General features: G+C 48.5%; 1 protein-coding gene across 1 annotated transcript in view; it reads right to left on the bottom strand.

The window, feature by feature from the left end:
• The window catches only part of RAB40C (RAB40C, member RAS oncogene family), a 36,952-nt gene that overhangs the window by 3,704 nt on the left and 5,804 nt on the right, over window positions 1–27,444 (bottom strand). The window contains exons 2-5 of the mRNA XM_041407393.1: window positions 14,616–14,676; window positions 11,900–11,960; window positions 1,641–1,718; window positions 1,021–1,243 (exon numbers count right to left, since the gene is read on the bottom strand). Coding sequence (XP_041263327.1) covers window positions 1,021–1,243; window positions 1,641–1,718; window positions 11,900–11,960; window positions 14,616–14,676 — 423 coding nt within the window. The remainder of the gene's footprint in view (window positions 1–1,020; window positions 1,244–1,640; window positions 1,719–11,899; window positions 11,961–14,615; window positions 14,677–27,444) is intronic.

Here is a 27,444-nt window from a genome sequence, read left to right on the forward strand (position 1 = left end):
GCCACATCTGCATTTTTAGTGAACACTTCCAGGGATGGTGACTCCACTGCTGCCCTGGCACTGTTTAAGTGCCTGACCACCCTTTTTGTGAGGAAATTTCCCATAATGTTTAATCTAAACCTCCTCTGGCACAATTTGAGGCTGTTTCCTTTTGCCCTTTCCCTTCCCAAGCAGGCAGTCTGCAGTCACAAATCCTCTGGAAAAGATTCAGGAAAGGTCTGTGCATTCAGCCCAGTCCCTGCCCACCATCCCTCTGTGACCTGCAGACCATGGCACAGCAGCCAGGTTGGGGATAGGAGCCCAGGCAGAAAATCTGGTGACTGGGGCTGGCAAACAGGATTTTCTCACCCCAGTGAGCAGGGGTTGAAGGTCCATATGAGAGCAGGTCACTCCAGGAACACAGATCTGCTGCTGCTCAGACTGCAGTGGGACACACTGCCTCCAGCCAGGAATAATGTGGGAAGTGAGATTATTCTGCTTCAATTTCAACAGGCTGAGACATAACATGGAATCTGCTTGTGGTTTCCCTCCCTGTGGCATACATGCCTGGATATATGGAATAACCCAGCCCACTGCTACATGCTGACAGCAGGGATGAGATTTAGTCCCTTTCAGCTCTTTGGGCACACTCTGCTTCCCTCCAAAATGAAGAAGACAGGCTCAGGCAAGGGCAAGGAGTGAGGTGCTTACACTTGGATTTATCCTACACAACTGTTTGATTGAAGTACTTTCAATGTGGGAGCTTACTGCCCTCAGCCTCATTCAGACTAAGTGGAAAGGCAGAGGATGTCCCAGAGCACTTCTGGTCCCAGACATGCTGAACTGCCCTCTGGAGCTGCCCATCCCCACTCCAGCACGGGCAGCTCCTGGCTCAGCTTCAGCTTGTCTGGCCCGAGGCATTTCTCCACGTCTGGTGGATGCAGCTCCCACAGTTCCACAGCTCCCACCTGGGCAGCCACAGCCCCAGGGCTCCACGTGATCCCAAACTTTCCCCCCCGGAGCACCCTCCTGCCCACTGACCTCGGTTGGGCCTCCAGATCTTCTCCATGCCGTGCCGCATGAGGACGATGCGGGACAGCTCCGTGAAGGACTCGATGACGTTGAAGTTGCACAGGGGGCTCACCTCGAAGAAGGTCATGCAGTTCTTCTCGGCGTAGGCGCGCGCCTGCTCCGTCGGCACCTGCCGCTTGAAGGCCAGGTGCAGCCTGTTTCCCACCAGGATCCGAGGGACACCTGGGGCGTGCTGCAACAAGGAAAGAAGTGAAGCAATCATGGTTACACCCAGCATTCTGCTGAGCTGCAACAGCAGTAAGGGAAAAGAAGCAGATGCTGCTCTGCGGCCAAGGGACTGCCCAGCAGCACCTCTGTGTGGTGGGGACAACTAATTTGTCACCTCTCAGTCCATTAATTTCTGAGGGAACTTTCCTGTCTTTCTTGACCATTCCTGAGCCATTTCCTATTACTCCAGATTTACACAGAGGTGGAGGGCAGACATTTATTGCTTTTCCACTTATGACTGCACTGCCATCATGTCCCCTCCACAGCAGAGCCATTCCTGTCCCCGTGTCAGGTAACACCTTGGGTGACACCTCCCTATGTCTCTGCTACAGATCGTTGTGTATGTTCCTCCATCCACTTACCTCATCTATTTCCTTTATCCATCGGTCTATCCCATCAAAGGACCAGCGATTAGTGATGTCGTACACCAAGAGAATTCCCTGGTAGAAGACAATCAGAAGCAATCAGGAAGTTTCATAGTAGGCAACGTAAAAGGGGCAGGACACCCCTGACAGACCCCCACATGCAGAAACCAAGAAGCAAAGGGACAGAACATTGCTCCAGCTGCACTGTTTGTGTGCTGATAGGGCAAAAATTGAGACATCAGGGCTGTGCTAATGCAGTCCCAGGTCATTAGGGAATGTTTTACTCCTGTTTTGGCTCTGGTATCCACCAAATAATTTCCAAAGCTGCAGTCTCTACACAGGAGGAGGAACTGCCTTGGTGGCTCTATCTGGAGGAGCAAAACACACCTTTCTCCTGTCACAGCTCTTGATACAAACTTGCTGAGGCACAAACACACCTTCTTCTCTATCCCCTTACACAGAACAGCTGCAGTCAGTGGTGAGGTGGCAGCAGGACAGGAAGGAATTTTCAAGCACACCCCTCTTCTCCAGAACCTGTGTGACTGTGAGCCCTTTGCTGACACAGAAGAAGATGAATAATGCTGATAAGCACCACAGTATCTCCACAGACTGAGCTCTCAGGACTAGGATCCATCCAGACTTCACTGAAGGTGTTTCTCATTGTCACTGCCACACTGGCAGAGGACGCTTTCTTCACGCCAGAGGTACCTACAGCATCCTCAGGTTGACATCCACTGTCCCTGAACACCACCCACATCCATGACTTGCTTCCCAGTCACCTCCTCAGGCGCAGCACACGGTGCCGGCAGCAGCACGGGCATGACTCAAGGAGCAGCTTGGCAAGGAAAGACAAGGAGCAGCTCTGAAGAGTCTCCATCTACCCCAAGCCAGGCTGGCAGGACCCAGGAGCATGGCCAGACTGTTGGCCACCACTCAGGTCCACAGCATCTCCCAGCAAATGAGCTTTTCTTGAATCTGAGTATTTCTGAGGACAGACACAAGGAAAGTAGTCTGTGCCTGGCCCTTCTGGCACACGAGTCAGGAGCTGCCTCTCTTGGTACCAGTTGGGCACAGACAGCATTTATAGAATTGTCCTCAGCAGAGCCTCTCTGCAACCCTCCCAATATTTTTCTGACTTCCTGTCACTCTTCTTTACAATAAAGGACATTCCGAGTGACAACAGGCACTCCAAGCTGACTTGGCAAAATCTCAGTACAAGATGCCTGGAATGGGAACTAGGGAGGAGGAGATGATGCTGTGCTGAGAGAGGAGGAACCCAGCTGGGAAGGCAGCGCTGGATGAAAGGGAACCCAGCAGCAGCAAGACTAAAGGCAAACCAAACTAGCACCAGATTCTGCAGAATCAGCCTTCCCTGAATCAGTGGTATCCTCCAGGAACAGCCATCCCTTACAGCAAAGCCCCAGCACTAGCAGAGATCTTAAATTGGCAAAGGAAGGTCTCAGCTTTCAGCCCAGTCCTCTCTATGAGAGGCCTGGATTGAGCACAGGGAAGGAGAGAGCTCAGACACTCCCAGCATCTGCCCTGGTACGAGTCAGGGGCCATGGAGCACTCTCATGTACCAGTGGAGCTGCTCCTTTGCCCACTGAAATGGAAGGTGTGCTACACAGATGGGAAACACAAGCTGCCCAGTCCTCCCAAACCCCAGCTTTACAGTCTTGCTGCTGCCAGCCCCCGTGGTGAACAGAGAGGAGCCTGTGCAGAAGCTCTGTGTACGATATACCTCAAATTTACAATAAAAAATCATTAACAAGAAATGTGGAGCACACAGGAATGATAAACTGGCATATGGGCCACAAAGGCACCTGAATCCTCATAATAAAGTCACATCTGCAGCTGGCACTAGCACTGCTCCCCTCTCATGGAACAGTAGCAGTTCCTGGAATGCACTGGGTGTGCCTCGACCTTGTCTGCCTCCCTCTCAGCTCTTCTGGAATAAGCAGCTCTCAAAGCATGACCAATTCTATAATTTTATAACAATTCCGATTCTTCCTTGTAGAACAATTCTGATTACTGAGCTGTACCCCCAGCCTCACTGCCCACTGCTTCCACGCCAGGCAGTCACTCTTCAGGTGAAGTTTGTTTTTTCTGTCCTCGCTGGTCCTCCAGCATCTCCACATCTGCATTTGTACCCCCACAGAAAGGCTCAAATGCACAAAAATAGAAGGGCAGAGGGCACAAAGGGCAAGCCAGATGGGTTGGCTTCATGTTTGACAGTCCAACACAAAGAGAAAGCCCCTCAAAGTCTGGGTTTGATGCTGTTCTGTAGGATCTGAAGGTGAGTTTACATAATGGCAGCAGCATCTGTGGGGTGGGGGAAACATCTTCAGTTTCCTTGAAGGAAAGTCTGGAGCTCCTACTTAGTTTGTAATTTTTTGTAGTTTCATTTTTAGGACAGTCCAAAAACTTCATAATCAAAAGAAATTGAGGTTGTTTTTGTTTTGGAGGAGAAAAGGATCAGTTTCTCCTAATTAAGAGAGGAAAAATAAGAAGGAAGTAATGATTTTCCATAATTAAAAAATCCCAAAACACAAATCCCAAAAAAACAAAGATACTGCTTCTCAAGGACCCAATCTGGAATACCTACTAGCAGGATACATCATATTTTAATTGCATATTAAAAAAAAACAAGAAGACTCTGAGTTTTACTTTTTCCTCTATTTGTTTTGATTTCTAGCTTCCAAGGCTGTGTGTGAGAATTAATGAGAGTCAGTAAATAACGAAGCAAAGGGTTTGATGAGCCCCTTCCAACACAAATGGCCAGCAAGATAAATAAAGTCTACTTGCTTCTTTTCTGGATTGACAAGTTCCTTCAGCCAAGAAAAACAGACCCAAGACCTAGTTTGTGACGATTATTTCTGCCAGGAATATGCCTCAGGAGGAGACAGTTCTTAAGCTTGCTGGCAGTCTCTGCCTGGATCTTCTTTGAATAGGAATAAGGATAAAACTTCAGCAAAACCACACACCCCTAATGTTCTCAGCAGGGTAGAAGGTCAAGACCATGATTTCTAAATGCAAAACACGACCCTTTGTCTGCCAGCTGAGCCTCCAAGCCACACCATGGCTCCAGCACACACGTTTAGATTGTCCAGGAAAGCTTCTCAAAGGTCAGAAGACACGAAGGCCAAGTTGCCCTTGCCTTGCTCCATCCCGGGTTGTCCTGCCCAGCTGGGTATGGAGCCCAGCTGTGCTGCAGCTCAGCAGGGGCAGGAAGAAGGCTGCTCAACCCCTGGCCAGCTCCTGGTGCTTCAGATAACCTCACACTGCTTCCAAGTAGCACTGGCATGCTGCAGACACCACGTTTCCAGAGCACGCGTCCCAAATCCACTTTGTCATTGCCACTTCTGCCCCAGAGAGAACAGCACTCAGCCGTGCACAAGGAGGGGGCTGGCTCCATCTCTGCAGATAGTTCCAAGTAAGACCTGTCAGGCTTTTTTAAAGTCTCCTTCGGAATAACAGGCACAGAATTTTAATTTCCTCAACTCAACAAATGAACAGTTTCCCATTTGCAGCCTAATTTGTTCTCTAAGTGCTTAGATGGCTGTCAACACCCTATTGTCTCCACAGCTTTCAATTTTCAGTTTCACAAAGCCCTTTTGTACCATTATGTATCCCAGGTTCCCACAGTACAGAGTGAAAAGCTCCACATTCAGCTTCTCAGACCAAGGAGACCTGGACCCCTCACAACCCTCCAAGAGCCTTCCTTCTTTTCCTCCTCAGTCTGCCTACAGCTTCTGTGTAGAAGCTAACTGGACTCATCCCCAGATCCATCTGAGGTCTTTTCACAGTTGGATTTTCAGAGTTCATTCCCACTCTGGTTTTGTTCCACACTACTGGGAATGGCACAACTCTCAGCAGCCAGTGACAGAAATTTCCACATGAGTGCTTCCCACAGTGAACAAGGAACACAGAGAGACCACCAGTTATTGTATCCAGCAGCACATATGGACACTTACTCTGCCAAAACCCAAATTTGCTTCCAGCAGGAGCTTACACAGAGATCTGTCCATGTAACTGAGGTGGTGGTGGGGAAATATCATCTCTGCCTGCTTGCAGCAGGTTTGGACCAGGTTTATAAGCAAAAAGCTTTTAAAGGTAAGAGAAAATCAGCTTGCACACTGTCAGTGCAAAGCAGGCTTGTCTAAAAAGGCTTCCCAGGTGCTTTAGGGGCTTCCAGCATACAAGAAGCTGCTAGGAACACTTGCACAACTGCCAAGGACCTCAGCCCAATGCAGGCAGGTGATGGGGTGGCCAAGAAAGTGTCACTTACTGATATTCTCCACTGATGGAAAAAAGCTGTTGCTGAAGAAGGCTGAAGAGCCCCTCAGAGTGAATTTTCTGTCCCACAGGATGAAATAAACCTTAAACAGAAGGTCCAGTGCTGACAGGAACCAGAACACTCTGTCTCCTGCCTGCTCTTTCACATCTCCATTTGATCGTGGCTTTCCAGCTGGCACCTTGGACATCGGCTCACGGGCAGTGACATCCTGCTGCCAAACCTCTTCCCAACAGTGGGGGGCATTTATCACTGAGCTTTTGATAAGTACTTCACAGGCAGGGCAGGCTCCTCCAGCAGCTGGACAATCCTGTCCAAATGACCCATGGCAGGTGAGGTATTTGTAGTAACCAAAAAAAAGCCATAAGGGAGGGCTTAATCTACACCCGAGTCTGCTGAGCTGCCAAAAATCCACCACCTTTCTGCATACTAAGAAGCCCTGAAGAGGATAAACAGCAGCTCCTCAAACCACCTGCCTAAGCAGAACTCAACAATATTCATCTTTTCTTTAGGGCTGCAGCTTTGCTGCAAGATGGGAGCATTTTATCACACTGTCTGGGAAGAGTTTGGCAAAGTCACATTTTCAGAAACAGTTTAAATCGCTGGCATATGAGGACATCAGGAAGGATCCTAACACTGCTTCTTCCTGGCTAGACCAGGAAGCACCACCACAGCTCTTTCTCCCCTCTGTGATCACTCTTGGAACAGTTTGCATTTGCTCACAGCAGCCAGAACAGTCACAGCTGCTCAAACAGCCGAGATCAGCGAGCCAGCTCTGATGGAATGACTGAGACCTAGAAGCCAAGCAGAAAAGGAACAGGAGTCCAAAAACAAAAAAGATTTCTGCACCACCTTTAAGCACACTAAATACTTTCCACTGTACCCCATGCTGTGACAATTAACATAAAATCCTTCTGCAACACAGCAAGGTCCAGACTGCCCAAGTTGGCTTTGCAGGGTGCAACATTACTTGGTTTCCATCTCTCCCTCCTCCCTGGCCCTGCTGTCACCATGCCTGACTGCACACTCCCCTGCCCCATCAGTGCCTGGAGGCCAGTGCTATCCCAGACACAAATGCTCCTCTTTTGCCTCAAAAGGGGACCCTGAAGTGATGTGCTCAGGACCTGCTGGCCCATTAGACCCCAAGAGAGAAGGCAATGAAGTGGAAACTCAACACCTAGGGAAGCAAGAGAAAAGAAGAAGGGCCCTAGGCACACGAGCACCACAAGCTGGAGCCCAGAGCTCCTTGTGTCCCTGACGAGATCAGATCTGCTAATGCAGGGCAGGGAGAAAGGCAAGAGACCTGTGATCCTCATAGCAAACCCTGAGGCAATCATTCTGGAAGAAGAGGCTGGTTCTTGCTCAAAGCCAGCTCATCAGGGGCAGCAGGGATGTTTTACTGCAGATAATTTCAAGAGGAAGAAGTTCCTGCTGAATGTGAAAGCCACATGGCTTGGGACCCAGGCCAGTGGTGTGGAGGTGAAACTGGGGAAGGTATCAACGAGTCCTTTCCCTGGGGAGGGACCAACCAGAAGTTCAGCCTGAGCACTGCACCAGGCTGTGCCATGAGGGAAAAAAGAACTCCCAAAAAGGTCTGCTTGCTGTCCAGAGACTGTTTTTCCGTGTTGCAACCTCTCCAGGGTCTGCTTCAGAAAATTCAATTTTATCACTACACTTGAGAAACAATAGAGTGTGTGGGAAAGTCAGGTATGCTTCCCTGGCTAGTATTCTCTAGTATTCTCTTAAGCACTGGCTATTCAGACAAGTATTCTCTTAAGCACTGGCTATTCAGACCCGGGTAAGGGCTGCCAGGCTGCTGAGCCAGCCTCCTGCTCTCACAGCCAACCTGTACGAGTCCTCTCTGGAACCTCATTCTTCAAGCTCCCCTTGAGCTCTTTAGTCCTCCACTCAGTGAGAACCTTCCACAAGTTCTCAGCATGAAGGTGCTCAAGGCCAGTTTACACCAATCTGTTCTTGTACAAATATCACACTGAACTTCAAACAGAGCTTTTCCCATGCCGGCACCTCTTTTCTCTGCTGGATTTGTTCTTCCTGAGCTGTTGGCTTTTAGTTTCAATAAGCTGTTTCTCCTGCCTCAAAGGGGATTTGTGTCAGCCTTCCTACAGCAGAAGTCTTGAAGTCTGATGATTCCAAGACAGTAGAAAGGAAAGCAAACAACAGCAGTTAAGAAGCCACTACAGCACACAGCCCTGAATACATCCTGGAGACCACACCTGGAGTACTACACCCAGCTCTGGGGCCTCCAACACCAGAGGGATGTGGACATCTTGTAACAGTTCAGAGGAGGCCATGAAGATGCTCCAAGGGCAGGAGCCCCTCTGCTCTGGAGCCAGGCTGGCAGAGCTGGGGGTGCTCACCTGGAGAAGAGAAGGCTCCAGGGACACCTCAGAGCCCCTTCAAGAGCCTAAAGGGGCTCCAAAAGAACTGCAAAAGAACTTGGATAAGGGCATAAAATGACAAGACACAGGGAATGGCTTCCCACTCCCAGCGGGCAGGCCTGGATGGGATACTGGGAAGGAATTGCTCTCTGGCAGGGTGGGCAGGCCCTGGCACAGGGTGCCCAGAGAAGCTGTGGCTGCCCCTGGATCCCTGGCAGTGTCCATGGCCAGGTTGGACAGGGATTGGAACAGCCTGGGACAGTGGGAGGTGTCCCTGGACATGGCAGGAGGTGGAATGGGATGGGCTTTAAGGTCCCTTCCAACCCAAACCATTCTGTAATTCTAAATCAGAGAACTCAGAAGCATCTCCATGTTTCTCTGCCAAGACCACATAGGTTATGCTGTATTTTTGCTAAGGCCATGCCAGAAGTCAGTTTCTGCATACTGAAAATAACTGGAGGTGTTGGAAGTCCATCCTTGCAGTCACACAGGCATTTGTTATTCAAAACAAACAGTCCTCTTGCTTTGGTTAACCACTCAGAGTATAAATTTAGATACTTTCTTCTTCCACTGCAAGTTGTGGTGAGTTAGAGACACGGTATCTGGATTCCTGTTAATACAGGAATAACACTGGAACATCACACGGGATCCAACCACTTGTTGCTGAAAACAAGGTGAGTTTTACTCCAAGCCACCTGAAGAAGATGTACAAGGACTCCAGTCATTTTCAAGAGGCACCTTCCCTGTGCTCATCTCCTGGGCACTTTCAGAGGGCCTGGAGAGATTTCCCTTGGGAATTACCTCTCCTCATCCAAGGCAGCCTTGCTCCTTAGGGCTGGTTTTCTGCTTTTAAGCATTGACTGTTTGGGCAGATCAGGATTAAGTCATCACAACAGCACTTTGGAAAAGGCATTTGTTGCACAAGCAGAGGGCAGTCTTGAGGCAAAGGTGTGAGCTACACCTCGCTGTGCAAGTGAGCTTCATTCCCCAGCATTCAGCAGTGAATTGCTCTCTACAACTTCCTGAAAGGAGGTGGGAGTCAGGTGGGGATTGGTCTCTTCTCCCAGGTAACAAGTGATAGGGTGAGAAGAAGCAACCTCAAGTTGTGCTAGGGGAAGTTTAGATTGCATTTTGGGGTAATTTCTTCACTGAAACGGTAGTCAGGCATTGGCACAGGCTGTCCAGTGCACTGGTGGAGTCACCATCCCTGGAGATGTTAAAAAAATCCACGTAGAATGTCATGCTGAGAGACATGGTTTAGCTGGGGCCTTGGCAGTGCCGAGTTCCTGGTTTGACTCGAGGATCTCAGAGGGCTTTTTCAACCTTAGTGATTCCACGATTCTATAAAGCATTCCCATTAGAGGTCCCCCTGCCTGGCTGATGAGGTTCACTGTCTCAGACTCACTCCTTGGGAGGGGTAAGCAGTGAGATGGATGAGGCAAACCTTGCTGAGGTTGAGGTAAGAGCTCCTCCAGCAATACTGATAAATACACCTGAAGAAGGTCAGGAGCTTCACTTTGTGGAAGGAAGAGAAAATCAATCCCTTTCAAGCCTGTGGGCAGCCAGGTACATGACACCTTGTGGCACCCAAATGTAGTGTCCAGGGAGAAGAGGCTGCAGGGATCACATGGAGGTGCTGCACCAGTGCCTTACAGCTCCATGCAGGTTCCAGACAGATGTGTGTCTCTCTCCCCATCCAACTGGAGTGTTCTCATCACTGCTCATTTCAGCTTTGCCCTGTGCCCCAGTTTGCTCTGTGGCAGCAGCAGGTACAAGGTCTGGCATATGGGCTCAGGCTCTGAGGGTGCAGCCCTGCCAAGTCACAGCACTTGCTCTGAGGAGCTCCCAGGTCACACCAAGGGGAGTAACCACTGTGCACAGTGGCTGCACACACGGCTAAAAGCTCCCAGGTGGCATTCCTGGACACAGTAGTTGCTGCTTTTCATTCCCAGTTTGATCTGAGCATCTGACACAGCCAGGTCTTAGAAAGAGCCTGACCAAAGCTGAGTTCTGTGGTCACCAGAAAACCACACTGACCAGTTCTGTTCACTTCTAACTGGTGAGGGAAGCAACATGGCCTCAAGCCCACAGGTTCCTTGAGGAGGTTGTGGATTCCTGATCCCTGGAAGTGCTCAAGGCCAGGCTGGATGGGGCTTGGAGGACACTGGGCTAGTGGAGGGTGTCCCTGCAGATGGGAGGGGGTTGGAATGACATGAGCCTTAAGGTCCCTTCCAATACCAACTGTGATTATGTGATTGGGGTTCCAGATTTTTCTGAAAAAGTAGTAAAGGCTGAAAGAAAATGAAATGTAGAGGCTGAAAGAAATGAAATGCAAAAGCTGAAAGAAACTCAGACACGGGGCTGAACGTGTGAACGGGAGATCCTGCACTCTCCCACTGCAGAACTCCAACTCTCCTTCCCTTGCACTTTTCTGCAAGCACCAGGAAATTGGCCTCTGCTTCAAAGGAGCTGCCTCAAAGCATCCAGACCACCAGAGATGTGCACTAACATGAATAAACAGGACACGGGGAGATCTCAACAGCACACTCCAGGTGAGGTGCTCCTATGTCTACAGCACAAGTGAATTTGCAGGAAGTCAGAGAGGGAGAACAACACGGATTTTGCCAGTTAGCAAAGCAAAGGTCTACAGATAGAAGGAGCAAAAAGCCAAGAGTGGTAAGAGCTTGAGTAGAAGTACAACATTTCCCAAAGGCTGGCAACCTCCCAGGATACTGGCCTGCTCAGGAGGCTGATACACAGCTTCTGACTCCTAGTGTCTAACAGAGGAGGAATTTTCTCCAAAGCTTCCAACTTAAAAACAATAAGGAAAATAAAGTAACTCACTTAACTTAGGTAAACTTTATCCTGGAGGGACCCTGCCATGTTACTAAAAGGACAACAGCAGGACTGTCAGAAAGCACTATTAAACAGCAATTTTCCAGACGACCGCAAGATTTTTGTGCTGTTGAGAATCTTGATGCTATTCTGGAGCGAGGCCCAAAGGAGAAACTCAAAATGTAACACTGTGCCTCATGTTTTGAGGAACACACATACTTTACGTTCCAATTGAGCTGCTCTAGTTTCAAGTCTGCCTCAAACATGCAAGTAGAAGCCACCCCTATTTTTGGAACTGACTCGAAAGCAACACAGACTGGAAGAACTCCACTGGGAAAGCCAGTGCCATATTTAAACAAATTTTAAAAACCTCAGAAAGTAGGAGCTCCCACATTAAAGCTGAGGCAGATCTAGAGCGAGAATTGTCTCATTTTCTCTAACGACCTCTCAGCCCTCCTCTAGAAATTGAGACTGAATATTGTCTGCACAGACCTTTTCTGTAGTTCAGCAAACTCTGCCATTCACTCCCTTCTCTCCCACCACTTCATAAGAACAGAATCCCAGGCAACACGACAACATTGAGTGTCTCTTATCATCTACAGAGATCCTTTTGGTGATCAGTGCATTCCTTTCAGAGCCCTCTACCATGGCAGGAAAGACTTACACAGCCTGAAGTTAAAGCAAATATTAAAGCAACGTTAAAGCAAAGCCCTGAGAGCAGCACTTACCTGGGCTCCCCTGGAGTAGGATCTGAAAATAGTGCAAAATCTTCCTTGCCCTGAGGTGTCCCTAAAACACAGAAAAGTTACAGCTATGACATGTGGAGAACTGACTCCCATACTGCATGCACATCTCCTACTGGCCATAAAGAAATAAAACAGAAATCAGGGTTGATCTTGTCAGATCTTTAGGATGTGCATGGTACCCAAAGCTGTCTGTGTGGTGGATTCTTCTGGGGAAGAACCGGTGGGTACACCTCTACCTTTGGGTACAGGTTGTCACTGTCATCGTGCTTCCCATGGAGAAGATACCCAAACCTTGGGCTGCAGCACTACCACATGATGTGTGAGGGTATAAGTCATTTTACTCCTCTGGGTAAAGAATTTTCTGCCTAGTTCCCTTCAGTCCACAGGAGTTCAAAGTCAGAGTGAGTCTGCAGAGGTCTCCCAGCCATGGAGAACAGCAAACTTAAGTATGACCACTCACAGGAGGAGAAATTGCCTTGCACTAGGCTTCACCTGTTTTTCCAGTACATTTTAACGAAAATAAAGGGACTTCTCTTTATACCCAGATCCCTGACAGACCTGGGCTATATACCCTACAGAAAGCTGAGGATCAGGAGTGGGGTACAGTGTTTCTAGACCACTGTGACAATAAGGGGCTTTTCAGTCACTAGAGTTTGTCCTGTATGGATAAGGTGCAACTAAGTTTGACAACACTGCCAGCACCTCTCAATGCCCTTCTGGAACAAGACACCGGAGTCCAGCACTCTGATTTAACCAGGATATACTGAAATGTGTCAGGCTAATCAGAGACACATTATGGTGTTTCTCAAATCTATTCCCTGGGCCAGGATAAAAGACACTTTAATGACCACTGAGTAGGCTGAGGAATCCCTCAGCCCCAGATTTGCAGCTCTAGGAAAAACATACTGACCTCATGTGCAGGACAGTCATTTTTTCAGATCTAAAGCTTTGTAGGATCCTGAACATCAATCTAACAGCCTGTGCTTACCTGTCCTTCTCCCTCGACAATCAAATACTGGGTAAGTAATGGTAAAAGATCACACTAAGGCATCATCAATCAGTGTTATCAGATTTTCAGTTTCTGTGCTGTTCTCCAGCTCAAGAATTACATTATAAAAAGATGGTTTCAAGAGGGAAGCACTAAGTTACTACACACTTGGGACTGAAATGTTAAAATAGGTATCTTACAAGAGAGACAAGAAAGCAAGTGGCACATAAAAACATGGAGGCTAGAAGAGATAAATTAGCTGCTTCTGTTCTTTTTTGTAAGAAAAATGAGGACATTCAGCTTCAAAGAGCAAGGGTGTAATTAAACCACCAAACTACACAATGCTAGAGTCAGTCACTGAGGCTTAGAACACGGACTTCATTCCTATTTAACAATTCACACATGCTACAAATATTCCTGTTACTTGACCCAAGCATTTGTAAGGGGATATTTAACTCCATGTTTTAGGACTTGTGTCATTCCCTAATTCCTGGACCTGTGTGAAAACCAGGGTAGGGATAGACTACCTTTCCTGTCCTTCCCTTCCTCTTTCATCTCCACAGACTGCTGTGTCAGCTCCTCAGTAAGTTAGACAAAGCTCAGCCAGAAGGACTCCAGCTGTCCCTCTGGTGCTGACAGATAAGACAGGGGTTACTCCTCCCATGCAGTGTTCTCCCATCTCTGTCCCAGGGTCTGGTCAGTCCAGTCAGTCCTGCTCTCCAGGGGTTCACCCTACCCTGATGTGGTGATGTCTGTTCACTGCTCGTTTCAATTTTCTACTCAAGGCATTGAGAAATATCCAGCTGCTGAGGCACCAAGAGTTTCACCTGTTTTTTTCTTCTACTTTCCTTCTCTTGTTTCTATTTCTCATCCTGGTATATCAGGAAAATCCAGTATTGCTTCCAAAAAATACTAGTCTCTCAGTGATCAAAAGCAGTATGGGAACATAGAATGATGTTATAGTTTGGTTGGAAGGGATGTTATACACCAACCAGTGCCACCCCTGCCATGGCAGGGACACCTTCTGCCATCCCAGGTTGCTCCAAACCCCATCCATCATGGTTTGGACACTGCCAGGGATCCAGGGGCAGCCACAGCTGCTCTGGGCATCCTGTGCCAGGGCCTGCCCACCCTGCCAGGGAACAATTCCTTCCCAATCTAACCCTGCCCACTGGGAGTGGAAAGCCATTCCCTGTGTCCTGTCCCTCCATGCCTTGTCCCCAGTCCCTCTCCAGCTCTCCTGGAGCCCCTTTAGGCCCTGCAAGGGGCTCTGAGGTGTCCCTGGAGCCTTCTCCTCTCCAGGTGAGCACCCCCAGCTCTGCCAGCCTGGCTCCAGAGCAGAGGGGCTCCATCCTTGGAGCATCTTCATGGCCTCCTCTGAACCTCTTCTAACATATCCATGTGCTTCTTGTGCCAGGAGTTCTGGACAACAGAACTACAGGTGGGGTCTCAAGTGCACAGTAACAGTGAAAATGGTCAGTTATGACAGACAATTACTGAATTCAGAGTATTCCAGAAAAGAGCAGCATGGTGTTTGTGCTACTTGACTGACAGAAAGGAATCTTGTTTGCCAGAGTAACTTTCTGGCAAGAATAGCCAGGAAGTCCCACCACACCCCCAGGGATAGTCCACACTCTCCACAGCCCTGTGTCCCTGCTCACCTGGCCTGAGCTCCCAGGGTTTGGGTTAGAAAGGCTCAGAAACACTCACCAGAGTTCCAGCTTGACCCTTCTGCCGTCCAACAGGATAGTAGTGGTCTTGTAGTCAATTCCTGAAAGAAAAGCAATGAAAAGCTGAGCAAACCCTGAAAACATCTTCAGAGATGCACAAGAACCTTGCTCTGCCCACATGGAGCTCTCATTTCATGTTTCCTAAAGGGATGTTTTCTCCTCTTTGCTCTGCTGCCTCTTTGAGGAGAGCTACAGAGACCTGACAGGAACAGACTTCTGCTCCATGGCAAAGACTGCTCTGTGGAGCTCTATCCCTCCTCCCTGAAAACACAGTTAACCCCCACATTGCTTCTGACTTCTTCATTGTGGTTTTAAACCTCTCAGAACTTGAGCTGTAGGAGAAGTTGGATGGGGCTTAGAGAAACCTAGGGAGGTGTTCTTGACCATGGCACAGGGGATGGAACAAGGTGAGCTTTAGGGTTCCTTCTAACCCAAGTCACTCCACGATTCAGTGATTTGTAGCATTATCCTATGGCAGTGATAAATTAGACTTCTGGGGGGTGAACAGGCAGAAACAATTTAGATACATCTCTGCTACATCAGCCTGCAGTCCCAGCATTTCTCAAACACCACTCCCTGCAGCCACAGGGCATTTTAGGAGAGGTCACAGGAAGGCTGTTGAAAGATTTGTCCCTTCTTCAGAGCAGCTCTGGGGTGTGGATAACAGGGGCCAGGTAAAGGCAGGACACACTCCCCCCTTGTGAAGGGCTGAGAGGCAGCACAGACATCTGCTTTTGCTTTTCATTGAGCCACAGCACTGGAGCAGCAGAAACCCCCCAAAACACAACACCCAGCTGTGCTGGCATGCAACTCATACCAGGGGTGTTCACTACCTTCAGATACGTAAGAAATTAGTTAAAAACTGGGAGCCTGTCTCACAGTCAGACTGAAAAGTTTGAAAAGAAACAACTCCCCTCGCAAGCAACAGGCCCAAAGCACAGGGAACACAGCATTCCCTGCAGCCCCAGGCACAGGGCAAGAGGCACAACTGCACCTCCCACCTCCTTCCAAAAGCCAAGGGGCACCAGGTGCCCAGGAAAAGCAGCTTCTCAGCAAGCTCTTGTTAATGAGCTTCAAGTGTAGTCAAGTTGCATAAACAAAGCACAGAGCACCATTACTGCACGCCCACTGAAGCATCAACTAATTTACAACCTTTTAATAAAGCAGTGTCACTTCACTCTAATTACATCAACTTTAGTTTTTCTTCTTGCCAACAGATATCAAACTTTGAATCTCTATTAAAACCCCACGCTGTTGTGTTATGACCTGCATTTCCCTTTTCCTGCAAGGAGAACAGTGCCCTGACAACCAAACAGACAAGTCTGTCAATAAAGCAAATGGATTTTTCTGAGTCATCCACAGGAGTTCCCTGTTAGTGAAAAACAAATTAGGTTTCAGCCTTCATAGGGTGCTATAAAAAGCAATAAAGATAATTATCTTAAATTCCAACTATTTCCAGTGCTGTATCACAGAAAATAGGCAGTTTACATTTTATCTTCCTCCAGAGACAAGTGAATGATCTGTATTTATTTCCAGGCAGACATAAATCTCCCTCATCCCCAGGGATGGCGAGGAGTAGTTGGGAGTAAGGCTGCTCTGCTACCAGAAGGGAGCATCCAGACATCTTCCCCTGCCAGTTCCTTTACCAGGATCTGATGGGCTGTAATGGAATGGGCTAATTAAGCCCATTGCTGTTTCAGATGCAAAATCCCCAGAGATTCTGGCCCCTCCTTAGGCACAAGAGCTCCCTGTCAGCAGTGAGTCCCCATCACGCCCAGTGCCAGCAGTGCACGGGTGGAGCAGTTGCATGAAGGCACCACAGGGTGGGAACAGGGACAGTTTTCAGGGCACGGAGGCCACGTGCTTCCAAAAATGCCACTGCTGAGCTGAAACAAATTGCTTGACTACAGCTTTTAAAAGTGAGAGAGGTTCAGCTTAACTGGGAAGAGAAGGAAACTTGTTAATGGAAATGTCAAATACGCAGATGTCTTCATTATGCTCCTCGCCCACTAACTGCCCAGCCTGCTTCCCCAGAGGAACATGGGTTCCCTGTCCTCAAAACTCATGACTTGGTCACCAGAGAAATGCTTTAAATAATCCATGTTCATCTGAAACTACACCACATATCTTAATCCAGAGGGACAGCAGTCTTTGGGTGTTACATACACTGGCCCAAGGAGGTCACACACAGTCCAGCTAAAAGCAAGCTGGTATCTGGTTATGGGCTAAAGAAAGTACTGCCCTTTTTAATGTGCAAACACCCAAACTGAGACTAGGACTGAATTTAGAAAAGGTTTATGGAGCAAACCCTGCCTACGAGCTCATTAATGAAAGACAAAAACCTGCACAACTGCAATGTTTTGGAGAAAATTTCAGCTTCCCTTTTCCATAAACACTCAGTGCATCAGAACAGCTCAAAGGCACACCCTGGCTTTGGTCTGTTATTTTAGCTGGTTAGCACTGAGCAGGCTGCAGTTCACAAGCACAGCTCTCCCATGGCTCACTGGTGAGATAAAATCTGCATCAATTTGGAAGTGGCATCCAAATCATGGGACTCACCACTGTGCTGAACACCAGTACTGGCCCCTTATATCTGAGTCCCAGTAACACACAACTGTGTCCTGAGCTGCAGCCCAAGGCACTCCCCCATTTACAGCTCACAGCGAAGCTGAGCAGCCAAGCTCCCTTTCCCAGGCCCAGCCTACAGCTGAAGCTCAGCCTCGGCTCCCTCCTTGTCCCAGGGATCTGGGGACAGAAGGTCACAGCAGCCACTAGATGCCACCTCTGCTCTGAGGCTGCTGGCAGTGCGACAGTGCATGGCCACAGCCATACCAGGGCTGCCCCTCCACCATTACATCTCAGGCAGCTCAGACACAAGTTAAGGGAAGTTTTTAGAACTTCCTTTCTGCAGGTGACAGGGTTTCCCCTACCTGAGCATCACCTCTGCTCACAGCCAAGCACAGCTTATTTCGGGATGGACGCTGCTTTGCCGGAGTGGCTCCGATCCCTCTCCCCTGACAGGGAGGGACCAACCCCACCACGGGGTGCTCCTGCGGCCAGCCCCACCACGGGGTGCTCCTGCGGCCAGCCCCACCACGGGGTGCTCCTGCAGCCAGCCCCACCACGGGGTGCTCCTGTAGCACACACAGCCCAGAGAAACGGCCCTGCCCGGCCCCGCAGCAGCAACGCTGGGGGAAAAGAAAACACTTTTGTTTAAAGCCTATTTTATATCAACTGATCTCTCTTTCTGGACTGATATTACCATGATGCAACAAAGGAAATGAGGCTCAGAGAACAAGTCTGGGCTGTTCTCTGGGATTTAGCATTCAGGCCGACTCCTGTGTTATTTTTCCAGCCCTGCTTTAGACTCCTGCTTACACTGATGTCATCCCAGCCCCATTCCTGCAGCAGAGAGCCGACCTGGCACAGAGGGATCTGCTGTACCAAGCCTGATGTCAGACACCTGATTCTCCTCCATGGAGCTGGGTTTCATGCTCCTGGGCAAGGTTCTGGGGAATCTCAAACCTTTCTTTCTTTCTTTTGCCAGTTGCTATAAGGAAAACCTAAGAAGGCAAGTAATTTTCCCATGGGAATCTATGGGATGTGTTACAGGAAACTCTGATCTCTTCCAAGTTACTCATGCTAAGCACAACACACTGCATCAGTATCACCTGGAAACTCCACACCCAACTTCAGCTTACTTAAAGCTTTCACCCAAAAGATGACACTTGATGTGAATAGGAAAAGTAAAACCCCTCCAAGAGAAATGGTAACTTTCCCCCAGCACTTGATACTACTTTATATCAGGCTGTTCCCTTTCCCCCAGGAATTCATGGCTCGGACACATGTGTATGTCCACTCTGCCAAGCTTCTGCTCTGCACCTGCATGACAGTAAAAAAAAGAGGAGGAGGCAGCAGCCCAAGCAGGTACATGGATCTTGAAGTCACATTGGAAAAGGGAGAAACACAAGGAAGATGTGCATTTCAGGCTTTCCCTTTAAAGAGGTTGATCTCTTAGGAAAATTGCTTTAAACGGCTCAAGTGAACAAAGCTCTATAAATATTTACTACTGAAACGTGGCGGCCTCTGGGTTTTGTGTGGGTCTTTGTTTCAGAGAAAAGGAGACAAGTTTGCAGTTGCAGACTCACCAGATGACTCTGCCCTAACACCTGGATGGAGGCCAGAAGGGCACCTCCCCTTAAAAAGGGCAGGTTTGAGCAAAACCTAAGAGCAGCATGTGCCTCTTTCCCCCTTTAGCTCTCCAAGGTGATCCCCGCTGCACTGGGGGAAGGGTGATTCCAGCTCCCAGGGTAATGCCAGAGCCAACACTGCTTCTTTGGTTATTGGTCCAAATGAAGCGTCCTCCTCCAGGGATGCTCTAATGATCCAAGGCCCACCTAACACAGACACCACAAAGGTATAACCAGGGATGAAGGGCTCATCCCACATTAACCAAGCCATCAGCAGGTTTTCCTGAGACCTTCCCCAAAAGCTGCTAGCACCATCTCCACTGTGTATCTGCAGTGTCTCCAAGAAGAACATAATTTATCCACAAATCTGGGCCAAAAGACATTCCAGATGATGCTCAAAAATCTCATTCCAAAGGAAAAAAATTAAAAAGTAGTAAAAATAAATCAATATACTCAAGTGAAACATTGATATAGTTTTAAGACTTAAAGCTTGCTTTCCTTCCGAGAGAGACTCCTTGTCACTTGCAGTCATTTCCAGTTTGTGTGAGTCAGATTGGCCAAAGATGCTTTTTCCACCTCATTCCTTACATGTTTCTTACAACTTTTCTGCTTGTGGGAGCTTGGAATCCACCTCGCTGTTAGTCCACCCACCAAAAAAACCCAGTGCACATTATTTTAACTTCATTAAAACTCAGTTCCCCCAGCTTGCAGACATGTGCTATATGATGCAACCTCAGCTTTTTTCCTCCTTTTAAAAATTAAATTTGGTTTAATTTATTTATAATTCAAAAGAAGATAACCAACCTGCTTGCAAAGAGATACATAAGGTCAACAGGCAAACCTGGAGGTGTGCAATGATGATGAACGAAGGCCAAACCTTTACTCAATGCATCATATAAATAAGAAACAAGATAAACTGACTGGACTTTTGTTACCTGACTAATGCTGCAATTCAGTGGATTGTTCCTTTATCTACAGACATAATTAAGTCAGAGTGGCTGCATTCTGCAACTCTTGATGGCATCTGAGCACTCAGAAGAGGGCTAAAGGTGAGCTGTGCCTGGCCTCTTACAGCCCTGCAGAAATGCTCTGCTCGACTGGGAAATCTTAAGACTGGCTCAGAAGCCACCAGAACGACTCACTGTGTCACCACAGTGCCTCACCCAGCCAGACTGGTGATGGACTTTGTTTTGTGATTGTCATTAGTGCAGCTGAAGCCACCACACCACAAATGTCTAACTGAAAAAGTTGCATTTTCCCCCAAAGACTCCCAGGCTCCTCTGTTTGCTCACAGGTCATCAGCTCTGCCGAGTGCACAAGGTCTGGGGCACTTAAAAGGCCTCGCTACAGGTTTGTAGGTTTAGTGCCACACTGACCACTGGCTGCTGGGAAGAGGGGAGAGCACAGGGCTGGAATGAGAACATAGAGAATACACATCAAATATTTAACTTGCTGAGGTTTCACAGTGAACTCGGGTAACCAGCTGTGAAGGGCTGGTCATGCTGCGTGGCACCAGAGAGGAGCCTCGGGAGAAAGGGATGCAGAGCTCTGAGAGCAAGGAGCTGACAGAGTCAAAGACATGCCATGATTACAAAACAGGCCAACACCAAGAGTATCCAGCCAGGAATTTGTAACCTGTGTTGTGACAATCCTTCCTTACTACACAGGGAGGAATCAAAGCCACAATCACTCAGTGTGCAGCTGGGCTTAAAGGCATGTTCTCACTGCCACAAAGGCAGATAAGCACCAAGGAACACTTCAGAGTGGGTCAACGGACTGCAAATCCTTTATTGTGCGTTTGCAAAAGGAAAATATCAAGGATGAATCTGTGGTGAAGCTTCTCAGCACCAAGGACTCCAGGAGCTGTGACTAAGCAGGGATGGGTAAATTTGCTTTTAAACCTTATCAACAGTTTTGTCAATGCTGTGGACGCCAAGAACACCACAGCAATTGTGAATTTTTGTGAGAACATAAACATGCGTGACTGCCCCGTCCCTTCCAGCCAGGGGTCCCATGAAGGGTCCGGTCAGGGTGTCCCCTTCTCTGAGCCCTCTTGAAGGGCTGGCAGAGCCTGGCTGGGAGTCACTCAGGCTCCTCCTGCCACAGTCCCCTGGCACACCTTTGGGGACATACCAGCATGTCTGCTGTCACATACACTAGCTGTCATCTTACTGGTGCATATGCAAGACACGAGCTGCTGAAAGGTCCCTCCCTCTCCCTCCAAAGGGCCTGTGCCAACTTTCCTGCTGGATTAAAAAATGAAAAAACAACCTGTGCTGCACATAGTGCAGAAGCTGCTCCTTCTCCAGTGCTGGAATTGGACCCCTTCTGTGCTCTGCTAAGTCCAGCCTAAGGCCATTAATGCAAAAATTCATTTATCCCAAATGCCAGTGATACCCGAGCAGTGTCCAAAGGCTCCTTGTTTATTCTGCCAAGTCCCTGGGTGTCACAGATGTTACCAGACCTTTTCAAGATGTTACTAGTCCTTCCTCAAGATGATCCATGCCTTTCCAAGTCACGACTGATATGCCTGGGGCATAGAAAGCCTTGCCCCTGTGTGTGCAGGCACCACCTGGGGCTGCCCAGATCCTCATGAAAGCCGGAACCACTGTGGGGGGAGAGCAGCCAGTGGCCAGGCAACCCCATCCTTTCCTGAGTATGAAGAAAAGGGAGAAGCAGCAACATGCAGCTAAGTTCCCTCCTCAACAAGTCCAAGAGAATAAAACAGGGAGGAGAAGTGCTGGGAGGTCACAAAATTGAGGCCCAAAGGTGAGCATAATAGCTCCGGATCACCTATGGACTAAGAACATCACCGCCACTTCCAGTCTTCAGCATGCAAAATCCTCACTCCAAAACCAAGGCAAGGCCTCCAGACCACCTCCACAAGCAAACCACACTCACACATGGAGCTCACAGCAGGAATCTGGACAGCACAGACATCAGCAGAGGAGCTCAGAGCAGCCCTGAACCGACACCCTCCCGGTGAGGTTGTTTCAGGGTGAAACAGTCCCCCAGCCACAGGGGCCAGGCAACCCACAGGCAGAGCTTCCAGCAGAGCCCCCCCAGTGCCCAGCTTTGGGGGTGTGCTGGGAGAATTACACAGGCTGGGGCCCAGAGTGACAGAGCTGCTCCAGAGCAGCTCCACAGCACATTCCTGCCACACAGCCAGGGCCATACAACCTCACCAGCTTCTCCACCGGCTCTCCCTCACACCAAAGTGGGACTGACCTCCTGGGACTCATTTTCTGGCAGAACCATATTCCACAAGAAAACAGTGGAACACCCCCCACACCATGTTCAGGTTCACTGCTCCCTCTCACCACACCCTGAACCTTTTTGTTTTAAGAACTGCTTATGGTGGGGATGGTCATGAAATGTCACCTACAGCAACCGAGGCCAGTGACCAAGCATCGTACAGCCAACCCAGGACATTGCTCCAAGAGCAAAATACAAAGCCAGGACACATTGTAAATGTGGATTAAAATGTCTTTACTTCAGGGTTTTGTTGTTTTGGTTTTTTTTACAAGCCCTCACCAGCCTGTGAGGGAAAAGGCAGAATTCACCTGTCAGAATTGGTTGTTTGTGGGCAAAAGCTGATAGAGGAGGACTTGTTGCATCACTTCTAGTCAAACAAGGCAGACTGGCATGGAAATCACAGGCGGCCAGGAGCTGCTGAAAGCATGTTCAGAGCAAACAGGTTTAACCAAGTGTACTAATCCAACACCAAACCCACTCCCAGGCAGAAGGCAGCTGCTGGGGCCAGCACCCAGGTTATGCATGCACCCACAGATGCAGGCTTGAGATCCTCTAATTTCACAAGCACTTTAAAAACATCTGTAAGAAGATGCCACAGGTGCATTATCTTTCACCCCAGCTTAGAGGAGTAGTTACTCTCTCTGTCATCTGTAAGCAATACTAAATTGTTCAGAAAAAATATGATATGAGGCACAACATAACAGATGTTGTAAATGTGGCATCAACATAACAGATGAAAAAAGAGAATTCAAGCTATTCAAATAGCAACTGATGAAGTCACCCAACCTTAAAAAGTGTGTACAGCAGCACATTAACAGCAGCAATTTAACTAGTCAGCTCAGAGCTGTGAGCCACGGGAAAAATCCCTTCCAAACAACACATGAGCTCATCCCTTTGAGTCATGCATTCAATTACCTACTCTTTAAAGAGAGAAAAATTATCATCACCAACAACAGGGGTCAACCAAACATAGGTGAATTCATCCCAGGTCTGTGCCTTTCAGTGTCACGGTTTACTTCACAGTGTCACTATTCTGTTTTGAGCAGGATGATAGAAGTCACCCACAGCACCACAGCAAAACAGCCCAGTTCCTGCCTGCAGAGCTGGGACTGAAGGTCAGCAAGCATGTGATTTTACCTCTGTCACCCTGTCCTGCACCGTAGCTGGGCTTTGCGAACAGGATCAGGAGGTCTCGCTTGCCACTGGGCGTGAAGGAGAGCAGCACCGTGGCCGCCCCCTGCTCTTGCCTTCGTCCCTGCTGCTCACGGCAGCTCACACACAATCCACCCTCGCTGCACCGCTCGCGGGAGGCAACAAGAGCTTCCCGTGATTTCGGTGTGCGGCAGATGAGCAGGAGCTGCTCTGGGCAGGAGGGGAGCCCCACGCAGAGCCCGGCTCCGCCAGCCCCGGGGAGCTGCCGCGGCGCTTGGCAGCTCTGTGAGAAACCCAACGAGCTGCCAAGCGCCTCGTACAGACACACGTGTTGAAACAGAGAGAAGAAACGCCTTTCAATTATCTGCAGTTACCCAGACTTGTAGATTTGCTCCTGAAAAACATACTCCATCTTCCATTCACAGACGCCTCATTTCAGCTGAGAGGGTTTTCCATTCAGCCTGGAAGCTTTTCACAGGAAGTCTGCTCACATCAGTTCCCAGGCATCTTCATCTCCAGCTGAGAGGGCTTGGAGTTTGGGATCTCCAGCAAATAATTGCTTTTTTGGTTTTGCAACCAGCCAAAAAGAAAACATTGATTTGGAGACCTCTAAGAAGGCCGGATTTGCAGATTTCACTTGTCCACTGCCTGCTGCAAGGCCAGCACCGTTTCAGCAGCTACATGGTTCTCACACAGAGGAACTCTGTTCTGGGCGCACTTAAGGGGGACAATTGCATCAGAAAATGGCATTTGAAGCCAGGAGCAAATCTGTTCCTAAAGCTCCAACAATTTCAGCAGACACCCGGGAAATCCCAGAAACAGTCCAAAGTCAGTCCAGAATCAGGGATGTGAAGTGGATTTGTGCTTTAGAAGAAAATCAAGAATGATTTTATGCACAGAAGCGACAACAAACAAAAGAGTTTCTTCATGCCTTGCAATTCAGATCTCCATAAAAACTACACAGCTGCACGCAGAAACAAAGGCAGCCTGTGTGGGAAATCAGAGGGCACCATAACAGTCTGCATTGTTGCCGGATGACCGTACAAACATCGAGATATGCTTGGAGACAAAAAAATCCCCAACACTCAAAAAACCCCAAGTATTTGTCCAAAATACTTTGAATATCCTATCCCTCCATAGTTATACTTCTGTGGACACCGTGCAGGGAAATGCTGCTCTGCAGCATCAGACCCTCGTGCCATCCCCACACCATGCCTGGGCAGCCTGCACGGCGCACGCCAGGCTCAGGTGCACACCTGCTTAGGGATCCTGCAGAGGCTGGCTCTCATCCCTGGGATCCCCATCCACACCCTGCTGCCATCTCCAGATTTTGCCAGCAAAACCCCAGCATTTCCAGACCCATGCTCCACACCCGAACAGCCAGAGACAGCTGCAGCCCTTAAGCTGGGTGTAGACAGGTTAAGCAGACGTTTGCAGAGTTCCCAGAACAGCTACAGAGATTCCACTCCCCAGGAATTTCTCAAGCTCCCAAGTTTGGTCTCGCTGCACCAACCACAGCCAGGAAAGGGCTGCTGCATGTTGGAAGCACCAGGATGGCTGCTAACATTGGAAACAGCACACAGAGAGGTGAAACCAATGACAACAAATCTCCAGAGACATGACTTACAGTGCACGGCAGGTGTGTTCAGCTCTCCCTCCCTGTCCTTGAAGGAGGGACTGGCCCTGCTGGCACAGCAAGCACCTCACTACACACCTGTACAAACTCTGCTGCCTCACAGCAGCTCTCACCAGCCTGAAACCAGGTTTTCCAAGCCCAAATTGGAGCCTTCCAGGTCCCCTCCTGACCTACAGGACAAAGATCTCACTCCAGCTACCCTGGCAGCCTCCCTGGAGCACTTTTGCCGCCACCAGGGAAAAGCCAGCATTTGACATTTTTAAAACAGAAGAAAGTATTGAATTTTAGCCTTTTAATACAGATGAGCCCTACAAGAACACAAGTGTGTCTCACCCACAGAGATGTTCCATGGCAAACACATTTGCTGGCAAGTGTGAGCAGCACAGGTAAGGTCCTCAGGTAAGATCTACCCTGCAGAGTTTCATCTCCTTGTGCCACAGCACAGGCCTGCAGTTTCCTGGACAAATTTTACCACCAAGTTACTCAGGCAGTTTTACAATGTAAGAAAAAGAACAACTCTTGGGACAAGAGAGGATTTAAGATTAAATAAACGATGGGCAAAATGGGGTGAGGGGGTGGGTTGCTGCATTTTCTTTGTTCATTGCTTGGTTGGGTTTTTTTCCATCTAGTTCTGTCTGCAGTCCACTTGGCCTCCACTCCAGAACCATGGGCAAAAGGCCTGTTACAGGTGCTGTTACAGCTGCTACCAAAGGAAACACGGCAGGGTAATTTCTGTGTCCAGGACTGAGCAGGGAGCAGGGCCAATCACTTGCACAGAGAGGCAAATGGCACAGTAAAACCCCCAAATGGGCCCAGGAACCCAGCAGCTGGGCTGGAAACAAGTTAAACCTCCCCCCCCAGCCCAGTTTTTTTTTTTAAAGTCTGCATTTTATTTAAAAGGTTACCCCAAAGATGCTCAGAACCTTTGTTAAACTGCCATTTAAATGCAGCCTTTCAGTGTCCCCTTTCTGCCTGTCTCCTTCTTAACCACTGGTGGTTTAAGCAGCAAATATTGTGTTTGAATTGCATGAGGACTTTTGTCCCAATTCAATGCCTGATCCTGCACAGAACATACAGGACATTAAGAATTTCAGGTGTTATATTTATAGGAGAACAGGTGTCAAAGTTTTAAAATGATCTAACAATAGGTAGAATGGGCCGATGGAAATTAAACAAAGATGAAGCAGAAAAGAGGAAGAAAATCTAAAAAGCTGTGGCTACGTAAAAATGCTTTCAGCAAATAGAAGCTCTATAGGAACAAACAATCTCCAAGCTATGTTGCAACCTTACTATTTACTACAACTTTTGCAGAAACAAACAGACTCTTTGATGGAGGTTTCTTGCCTTGAGCCACCACCCTCTGTGCCTCAGGGTAATTTTCTTTCAGGTGAGTCTCACCTTACAGAAAACCCTTCAGCAAAACAAAGCGGAAGGTTTTCACATTGGAGCTTCCTTCCTCCTCCAGTGCCTGCAGTCACACAGGAATTGATATGACATAATGCTCCTCTAGAGCTCGAGCTGGAGTGCCAGGGAACAGCGAGGGGCAAAGGGAAAGAAAACCAGATTTTAACCAGCAAGGTTATAAAACCACAGCTCAAAGCCTCAGTGCAGAGCATAGCTATTCTCAAGTGCAATGGAAAGATGCTCTGCTGTTCGAGAGAGCGAGGCTGCAGAGGAAAACACGTCAGGGAACAGCTGGAAACAAAAGCTGAAGGAGGAGGAGGAGACTCATTTCCATGGTCTTTCCTATGCAGCTTAAATACTGAATCACCCAAAAACCTCCACACCAGGAGAGGTGTCGACAATTTTGTTGTGGAATCTGGAGAGAGCAAAACCTGCCTGCTTTTTACAAACAAAAAACACAGCGAAACTTTTAATCCCAGTTATTAGAAGAACATTCCACCCATTTCAGCTTTGTAGTGCTCAGATCACATTACCTTTGTGCACTCAGGGCTCTGGAACACGTTAACAGCCATAAAAGCACAGCTTTTATAGCGGGATTAGAGGTGATGAGAACTCCTCAGTGCAATCCAGAACTTTGTAGAGTAGGTCCCCAGCTTTATAAAACCCCAACAAAAACACAACCCTCCTCAGAAGTTCTGCACACATAACAACCTACACTGCTGTGCACCTCTAATCCTGACTGGAGAGAGAAACCAAACCTACCAGACTCTCGGTTTGGGGGCTGGGTTTTGGCTTGATGGGGATTTTTTTGTTTGTTGGCTTTGTTTTGGAATTTAAGTTTAAATCACAGCTGGTTAGTCCCACAACAAGCAGAGCTGGAGGTTCAGCACTGTATCTTTGGAACTATTTTTCACATAAAGGTTATGTAGTAAACAATGGAGAAATAAGAGATGCTGGAGCTGTTTCTGAGTTGCCTGCTCTGATGAGATCAGCTCTGCATCTCTGATGACAGGGAAGTGAACATCCCTGAAGGACACTGATGCAAGTGCTGGCAGACAGCAGGAATTGCTGCAACAATACTCTGCACTCTGCAAGCCATCCAAAGAGGTTTCCAGCAGCACGACGAGCACAGTCCAGCTCAAACATTTCCTGCACATCACTTGTGCAGCCAC

This window comes from Onychostruthus taczanowskii, unplaced genomic scaffold (assembly GCF_017590055.1).
Source record: "Onychostruthus taczanowskii isolate IOZ18803 unplaced genomic scaffold, ASM1759005v1 scaffold10, whole genome shotgun sequence".
Taxonomy (NCBI): domain Eukaryota; kingdom Metazoa; phylum Chordata; class Aves; order Passeriformes; family Passeridae; genus Onychostruthus; species Onychostruthus taczanowskii.